Raw genomic sequence first — 9,487 nt, forward strand, 5'->3', positions numbered from 1 at the left:
TTCCCGGAGGAGCTCATTCAGGGGCTGTGCAGGTCTCTCTGATCATGTAACTATTCCCAGATCCTGAAAAATAAAAGTGGTAAGAACGTAAAGCACTCTGATACCTTTTACTGCATACCAACCTTTCTTTTCCTCATACACGTGCCACATATGAAGCCAGTAAGTCCACTGATGACTTGAATAAAACAAAGAATAGCTTCAATCACACCAATGGCCAGGAGAATAGAGAAAAGGACGATATTCCAAAGGATGATGTTTTCAGGTTCTTTGCAAATGCTCCATGTTGTCTGGTTGAACAAATAATTGTCTCTGTGATAGAGAAAAATAATTGGCAATGTATTAGAAAATAAAAATTTGAGAATGCTTTCTGTGTTTTCTGGCATTATATTTTCTAAGCTTGATTGCACAAAGTGAGTCTCAAATTCTGCTATAATTGTTAAAAGCTGGTGATTATCTTCAGAATTGCCTTTGCAGGTTGATGACTAGGGAAGAGAGCCACATCTGTACTTTGTTGCATGCACAAGAATCTCCCTTTTGTTTTATGGCAGTGCTAATAACTAAAGGGAAAGGTCCCTTATGGTTTTAAAACGTGTCTCCATATTCTCCATTCAAACAGTCCACCCACCACCTCTAGCTCTGGCTTAAAGAGTGTGGTTGCCAAGGTTAACTTTAAAGAGTTAGACAAGATTTTTGCTTTGCTTTTCAAAAGTAGGCAGAGTAGACTCAATTCATGATGATTTAACGGATTAATGTGGCATACTTATCGAACATTTCCTTTTGACTCCGATGGGAGTCACAGCTCAGCAGCCTTTTGAAAACATGGTGCAACTTGCACAAGGGGCTGCTGACAAGCACAACAGAAGAAACTCAGGCAGTTTGCCCAAAGTTGATCCTTGGTCAAAGACACGACCAGCTGGAACATGCTGGCTCAGAGAAATGTGAATTTATTTGTAGACTGGGTGGACCATCAGTTCACTTTCGAAAAATTCACATTTGCTCTAAAAAGATGGGGGCGAGGTTAGGGAAAGCAAAGTTGGAGGAGTCTGTAAGTCATACTCACTCCAGAGTGTCGTTCCTGAAAGGGTAGAGGTATTCTCCATCACCCGTGTCACACAGAGGGCCCCCAATCAGCCCCAGTGAGGAGATGACCGCACAATACGCTCCTCCCGCGAATCCCAGCACAGCCAGGACCACTGACAGCAGCATCTGAAAGGGAAAAGACCTTCAACATCACATGCACAGAGGCATTGAGTAGCATGGAAAGCTTACACTGAATGGGAAGGAAATGATCTTTATCTGTTTCTTACTATATGCTGAAACTCATAATAACTGTATGATATTTGTGGGAATAAAAAATAGTTGACTTTTTCTGACTAGTGCAGCTATCCTAGATCTGAAAGGATTTCAGACTGTATTTGTTTTGCTTTTAAAGGTGGGTAAGCCCAGAGCTTTAATTATTCAGAGTTTTATACTTGACCAATCAATTATGAAAAATCTGGTGGCCTTCTTTCAAAAAGCCAATATGAAGCCAGTACTGGCTGGATGTGGTCCACACCATGTGCCTTGGCATTTCCACCTCTTCACCAAAAGCACTTTTCTCAGCCCTTTTACCAACAGAAACTAGCAAGCAACTACCGAGCCAGGTATGAAAGCAACAGAATATGCATTGTTGTTTTTGCTAATTGATGAGGAATGCAAAAGAACCTTTCTTATTACTGCTTTCCTTCATTTTGCAACAGCATGACATGTGGTTACCACTGCTAGTGTTGAGAAATCTAATTATGCTGCATGTGGCAAGGAACCAGCAGTGACTTCGAATTATATGTAATGCACCTGTACGTTTTGCATTGGCCACTCCCACAGAAACGTTACCTTTGCTCTGTTTTGGGGTAGTTTTCTATTAATGGATGGAATGTATCTGATTGCTCTTTGTATATAGAGACAAGAATCTCAGGCAGGTGCTACTGGTGTTGTATCTGGAACAGGCTTCCCACTAGTCTTGTTAAGAGTCCCTGCCTGTGGTTGTTCACAACTCTGCCAAGAAGGAGAAGAGAAAAGGAAACTCTGGAGCAGACTGACAGAGCCGGGGGAAGACCTGGACCAGGGGCAAGGCAGCAAGACTGCCTCGGAGTCAGGGCAGAGGCACGGCTGAGGAAGCCCATGGGAAACACTCCCGTCCATGACTTGGGTTTAAAGCCAAATACCTCTGGCAACCTTTCCCTGTTGCCAGCAAATACCAGTGAAATCTAATAGCCCACAAGGAAGGTAGAAACCTTCTCCTAATGCCAGCTGCTCCACAGGGCGCTGCATTACAGAGTCAAATGGAAATATCCACCATCCACATTGCAGATTTGTGACATAGTCTTGAAAACTATTCACTACCCAAACGTGTTCAAGCTGATGAGTGCAGTTTCCAACTTGCCAGCCGATGACCTGACTGCTTTCTGTACAACCTCACATGCTGCCAGTGTATGAATTGACTCATTTTGTGTGTCCTTTTGCCTCTAAAGCAATCCTTGAGTTAGAAGTTGCTGGGATTTCTCATGAGATTTATTTCATCATAACTGATTAATAACTCTGGGTTTTTTTGCAAAGCTGGATACTCTTTTTGTCTTTATCTGCATGTTGGCTGAGTTGCCTCTTAGCAGAGCTTCATTGTCAGCAAAATGTAGTTAATTTAGTATATCATCCAAAGCAGTGCTGGGTTCTAGCTGATGCACTGTCTCTCATAATAAGGTCACCAGCCATGCCTCGCGGTGAAGGTGAGTGACTGTCTGAAACTCCTACCTATGCTGAACCACTTCTCCCCACCTATTTTCTCATTTACTTCAACTGTGCATTCTGCATCTTGGTTGAAGGATCTTAATTATGCTAATGATTAGTTTTAGCACAGCATAGCAATATGGGCATCCCAAAGACAATTAATAGAAAAAGTCATATGGTCTTTTGCTACTACTATGTTTTATGATAGTGGTTAGTATTGGTAGTACTCATCAGTGCTGTTTTTGATAACTCTTCTTTGACACGTGATTTTCTCATTTGAAATCTGTTGGCTGTATGGCTAGCTTCATCTCACCTATTTCCTTTACTGTGCACATGTTTATATGGACAAAGACTACTTGTCACTGAAAGGGGAGTCTGAAGTTGCAGCAGCTGTTAAGTTGGCTCTCCTGGGCATTTTCTAGACACACAGTGGCTTTTCCCCATTATATCTACTCTTCTGGAGTCTTTTCTGGAGGCTTGTCCCATATTCTACGGAAATCCAACAATTTTATTAACTATCGCATCATCTCAACCTTTCAGCATTTTCCCTAGCTGTACCATCTTCATTTATCACTTTTTTTTCAAATTTTTTATTTCCTTCAGTTGCAACATGAGGTCTAAGCTGGGGTGCTTGAGTTTGTTGAAATTAGTTTCCCATGGAGTTGGCCTGTTCTCTACCTCTTGCAAAGGTTTAGCTGATCATTTTTGCTGATTTTCTTTTAATGTTTTCCCTGCTTTATCCTTCACACAATTGGATTGTCTCTGGTGAGCTGATGAAGACTTTTAGCATTCATTCTTTGAGCATTTGCATCAGTTGCTTTGGTGAAGTTACCAAGTTCCTCCTGTCCCAGCTTGTGCTGCTCTTTATTGCCCTGGTTCTTGTTTCATGCACATTTCTTCTTCTCTGTTTCTTTCTCTGTAGGTGTTTTTTTGTGGAATTAATATCCTGTCTGGTTATCCAGATATCTTTGCTTATCTACGTTTGTTTGCCTGGAAAGCTGCTATGGCTACTCTTGTTCTACTAGTAACTCTTAAGGAAGGCTTAGAGAGAAATATTGGAGTATGTTTGCTGATGCAACAACAGAAGCTATATTTTGGGGGACCTTTTTTCCTCATTATGCCAGTGCAGTGGATGCTTTCAGTTGTGTACACACTAAGCTGCAAGACACGGAAGCTTTCTAAATCTGTTACTTTCCAAAATCATTACTCCATAATGCAAGGACAAGAAGGCATGTAGGTATGTTTGCAGGCAACAATTTAAAATGGATTAATGAAAAAACTTACTCAATGCAGCACATAATCACTGTGAACTGGAGAACGCAATAAGATGAATAAAAGGATGAGAAATTTAGTAATTATTATTACTGTTGTTGATACTTCAGCAGCGTGTAAAGGCAGTGATGAAGTCTGAAACTATTAAACCGGGGATTGCACAAAATATAATAGGATAGAGTCCCTACCCTGAGGAAAATCGTTATGTTCTGATTGAATAATAATTCTGATCAGTATTAGTTCTTTAGCCTTTTTTTTTCCCTATGAAAAGCAATGCTGAGTATTCAGTGTAAATGGTAATTTTATACCTAAGGTGCCCAAAGCAGAAAGGTGGACAAATAACCTTTGGATTACAGAGGCTCCCGAGTAGCTCCAGTGTGGGCTATTTCTATGCCAGTAGGTAGAAGTTGGTGGACAAGCCACCAAGAGCTGGGGACCCAGTATCAGGTCCACCCAGACCCACCTCGCAAGGAGCTCTGGCACCTTGGGAAGTCGCTGCCATCAGGCATGTTTGAACCAGTCCCAGGGCTCCTCTGCTCTCCAGTGCCTGGTGATTCACACCATACCCCACCTTGGGTATACAGCCCATATGGTCAGGGCATCTGAGCAACCCTGCTGTGGGTGTCTGCATTTCCTCCCACTATCCCCAAAGCAAAGATTCCCTGAGGTTTCTTCTCCTGAAGAAGCACATCATTAGCCTTCAGATCTCCCTGCAATAGTCACCTCTTTCTGCATGCTTGGAAATCACTCTTCCCCAGGAGCTGTGCAGGGGAAATGGTTGGTTTAATGCCATTCATAGCCACTCGCTCTTTGCTCATGTCCCTATCTCATCTCTACATTGAGCCACATTCTGTTTAAACCATAGAGTGACTTGTAGAGCTTCACCCCTTTCCACCTCAAAGAGGTGAGCGATTCCCACAGTCCCAGAAGACAGCATTTTCAAAGATATACTGTCCTCACCAAGCCTGTTCTCTAGTTTGGTTTGAGTAGCATCATCACCTGGCCATCAGCTAGCTCTCTTTATACAAATATTGTAGCGCATAATCAAACTACTTTCTCAGCATCGTCTGTTGTATTGCTTTATAAAAGCAAATAAGGAAGAGGAGGAACAGCTTGTAGGTAACCGATCAGTGATGGGAAGGTGCAGACAGGATACCTGGCATCCATGTGCTGCTGCTAGGAACGGCTCAGACAGCGAGAGGGTGGTGGAGAGGAGTGAAGGGGTGGGGTCTGTGGATGTGGGCTGCTGGACGGCACTGTGCTACAACCTGCATCGGTGGGCTGGGGGAGTGAACCCAGCCAGTCTGGGGAAGTTTGACTCTTGGCTCTGTAATATTTACTGCTGGGATGAAGGATGCAGAAGGGAGCCCTGAGATGCCGTGTGAACTGAGCCCGGTTCAGCTGAATTTCCCCTCTTGACTTACCACGTTCAGCAGAGCGTGGGAACACCCACAGTACGGCTGTTTTTCACCATCGCTTTCTACATCACTCAAAACCAGGAGAAGCAGCTGGCTCAGGCCAGCAGCTGGGATCAGGGTGCCTAGGCTCACATCCCAGCTCTGCAACTGGCCTACTTGGCCGTCGTTAGCGTCCTCTCTGTGCATGTGACATTTGGTAAAATCAATGTAATGACATGTCCCTTGGGATGTACTTGCTGACATCCTAATGAAGAATGTTATTCTGGTATTATGAATAACGAATTAACTTAAGTAAAACATCTTGAAGAGGTAAAGGTCTTCTCATGGATCAAACTAAATATTAATTGAAGAGTACAGAAGAGACATGCTTTATTGTATGGAATCTCTCATTCCAGGCTGCTTCTGGGAAGGATGCAGACTAAAAAAACATTTCTAAGTCAGTTTATTCTTGCTAATAATGATAGCCACATGTGCCAGGGCTTGAGGATTAATGGAGATGCCTGTATAACATGTTGCTTTATAATATTCTTAATTATCAAGGGAAAAAGTCTCTTTGGCCTTTCTCTGGATGACAGAAAGCCCAAATTGCATTTGCACCTTTCATGTGCATAACGCTTGGGCAGGTGCATGCTATGGGTCAAAGCCTTCCATGGGGACCAGCCTCCAGGAAGCAGTGCTGGCTCCTTAGTGCCAGCAGCAGCTCAGGCTTTTAGCATGGGCCTGCAAAGTAGGGGACCTATCTGTCCCTACAGAGATAAGCAGGGATGAACCTGTGGAAAAGCAAATTGCCATGGAAGGGTACAGAGGAAACAGGACCAGGTGAAAGCAGAAGGAACAGGCAGCTGTCTCAATCTTTAGGATCACCTCAAGCAGGAGGAAGCTGGAGCCGTGCTTTACTTTATGTGGGGTGGAGTGAAGTAGCTTTGTCCCCCTCTGCCCTCAGTGATGTGGCTAAATGCTCCACTACCTGCCCTGGCTGAGTATGATTTCCCTCATATCAGTGGCTGCAATATCATTCTTATTGGCTAACTGAGCTCTCAGCCCCAGCCCAGGGACGCTGTAGATCAAGCTCTTCTTCTGCATTTCCCTGACATGGCTGTTGATGGTGGTGTGATGGTTTGTCATTGTACGTTTCCACCTGCTGAGCAGCCATTTAAGATCTATTGTGCAAACCCTATAGTGCCATTTCAACACATAAATATCCACTTACCCCACATCTGTTAGCGCAACATCCTGCTCCGCCTGCTCCCAGCATCATGAATGCCGGCAAAATAACCTGTGAGAAAAGCACAAGCTGAATTGGTGTGCAGTACTTCTGCTGGAATGGTTTTTAACATCTAGGAGCTGGGGCATCATGTGCCTCAAATGCAAAGCACCTTCTGCCTCTTCTCTGTGAGTTACACCTGCTTAGATGTTGGTGCTTGCTGACGAGTAACTCAGGAAGAAGCGTGGGATTACAGCTAGAGCTGGCTGGCAAGTTTCTGGTACAGTAATTCTGGCTGCTGAAGCTATACTGCTTCTTTTCAGCAGGGGTTTGTTGTTTTTTTTCAGGAACAAAGATGTCAGTTTGGAGAAAATGGAACTTCTGCTCAGAAAAGATGCATCACTGGAGCAAGAATTATGTCAGTTTAAATCTTCTGAGCATCCTGCTCTGGATTATAATTGGGAAACCAGTCTTAAGCTTCCTGAAACACATCTGACATTGGTTCTTTGTGCTAAGCTTCTGGAAAACCTACAAAATGCACTTCACTCAACAGGGAACTCCCAGTTCACATCAGCTTTCTCCATGGTAATTATCAGATGGAGCTGGACTGGTACAATGGAGTTCAGCAACCATCTGTGTCTCAGGATATAGTGCCACCTTACAGAGGCACTCTGGAGATAGGCAAAGCTGCATTTAGTTTGGTAGCTAGAGGGCAAGAAAGCTTTTGTGGGTCTAGCTGTGCAACCAGAGCACTCCTGCTGCCTTGCTTCTGCCCACCACTACTTGTGTAGGCATCTCAAAGAGCAACGCAAGAAAATGAGTATGTGAGAAAGTAGGAAATGGTCCCTATAAAGTTAATGGAAGAAGGAAACCCCCCCAAACAAACAAACAAAAAAGGTAAAAGCTGTAAAACCAGCCTGACTAGATGTTGGAGACATACTGTCCCATGTAGGGCAGGAAGAGCAGAATGAAGCCCAGGGAATTTATATGTGTACTGTGAATATCTCTGTTAGACTGTGCAGGACAGTGTTATGAGACCTGCTTAGATTTGCAGGCCCCTAAATATTTTTCAAAGGATTTTCTCTCTGTTGCCTTTTATGCACACTCCAGAGGCAGCCTCCAGCACCTGCAGTGGTCGCCGGACCACAGCTGGAGGCCTGCAGATGTAGAGCATTGAGGTTAAAAAGATGTTCCTCTTCCTGGAAAGAAGTCAGCTCTTAAATAATCACAGGTGGTCCCCAAGGCAGCTTCAGCCCCAGCATGCCACTGTCTGGCACTCAGAAGGAGAGCTAATACCTCAAACCAACACTCCCTTTCCTCCAGGGCTCTCTTTCTTCTTTGGAGGTTTCCCATCTAAGCTGTGAACACCTTTGTGTCATTTATTAGCCTGGCTCAGGATGAAGGGTTTGCTTGGCAGCTTTCTTTTCTTGCAGTGCCTGATTATAAACACCTGCCTTATGACATGGGAATGAGAATTTGCTAGATTGGGCTTTTGTCAGTAAAATGAGGGCTGCGTGTGAGCCATGGCTCAGTCAGGCATTTCCCAGTGTTGCATATGGGCTTTCCATCAAGAAAGACGTCACTATGACACACGGAGCCAGTTTTCCTCTCTTTACACCCTAAACTTTTGAAGTAAGGAAATGGAGAGGTTTTCACGTCATATACGTTTCCATTAGAGAAGCAGCAGAGGAGGAGGAAAAGGTGGGGCTGGCTGCTCAGCCAAAGAGCGTGCTGACGGTCCAGGTATCAGTCCATGGATGAAGTTTCCAGGTGGAGGCAGGTTTTGTGGCTCACAGAGCCAGGCCAGGCTGTTGTGAAGTTTCCCCCACAGTCCTGGCTCCGGAGGCTGTGTCCTGGATACAGGGAGTTTCTCCAAGGTCAGGCAACCTGTTGGCATGACTTTCCTGAGTTTCCTTTAGGGAGAAGCTGGGTGCATGGGGGAACACAGTGCAGCCCGGTCTGTCCTCGCTGTGGAATCAGGATACGGCCCAGGCGCCAGTCACGGGGCACTCTTGCCCCTTGCTTAGCTCCCTACGAGGCCCAGAAGACAGTCTTCATTTTTCCATGCTTCCAGCACCTGGAAAATGGAGCTGATGATAATACTTTCTTTCCCCTTCTCTTCACCTGTGGGCATTTGTCATGCTGTTTTCTGGAAAACACGTACACTCAACAGCATTGTTTGTGGATCAATAATTACTCTTAATGCTGTGTTTTGAAGGTCAATGCAAATTTTTCCTCCCCTCTCACTTGCTGTTCTCATTTTTGATGTATGTGGTGCTGGCCACAGGCAAGCCTCTGTGGAAGCCTTAAAAGAAGGCACGTTTTCAATGAGCCTGTGACGCTCTCATTCCTAACATCTGTCTTTCCTTTCATTGAACGCCAACGACTCCTGGGCTTGCAGTGATACAAATTTTCCACAGGTCTCTCATGTAGTTCCACTTCTTCCTTCCACAAACTCATGCTTACGTTCAAGCTCAGCATGAGTAATAGGCCCAAGTGGTAGCTGGAAGAAGAAGCAGGCAAGCTGCTGGTGGAGAACAATTTATTGAATGATCTTATACCATGTTTCTGCTTTGAGAAATATGAGTCTGAACCACATCCATTGTAGCTTTTCCATAGACTTAAGTGGTAGCTGCATCATAGCCTCACTATGAATGAGACTTGCTTTTCTCTAAGTTAATTATTCTTAAACATTCATTTTTTTGACGTGCAGGTAGCCAGCTCTGTGCCAGTTTACCATCTGCACTGGCTGCGTAACAGCCAGTACTTGTCATATGCATATTACTTGCTCAGCTTTTTATCTGCACTTGGGTAGATAATTGGAAGAGCG

General features: G+C 44.4%; 1 protein-coding gene across 1 annotated transcript in view; it reads right to left on the reverse strand.

Annotated features, from left to right (window-relative positions):
* The window catches only part of LOC104082787 (transmembrane 4 L6 family member 1-like), a 10,746-nt gene that overhangs the window by 388 nt on the left and 871 nt on the right, over window positions 1-9,487 (reverse strand). The window contains exons 2-4 of the mRNA XM_009586031.1: window positions 6,664-6,729; window positions 1,061-1,206; window positions 123-309 (exon numbers count right to left, since the gene is read on the reverse strand). Of these exons, the coding sequence (XP_009584326.1) occupies window positions 123-309; window positions 1,061-1,206; window positions 6,664-6,729 (399 nt within the window). The remainder of the gene's footprint in view (window positions 1-122; window positions 310-1,060; window positions 1,207-6,663; window positions 6,730-9,487) is intronic.

This window comes from Fulmarus glacialis, unplaced genomic scaffold, assembly GCF_000690835.1.
Source record: "Fulmarus glacialis isolate BGI_N327 unplaced genomic scaffold, ASM69083v1 scaffold19849, whole genome shotgun sequence".
Taxonomy (NCBI): Eukaryota; Metazoa; Chordata; class Aves; order Procellariiformes; family Procellariidae; genus Fulmarus; species Fulmarus glacialis.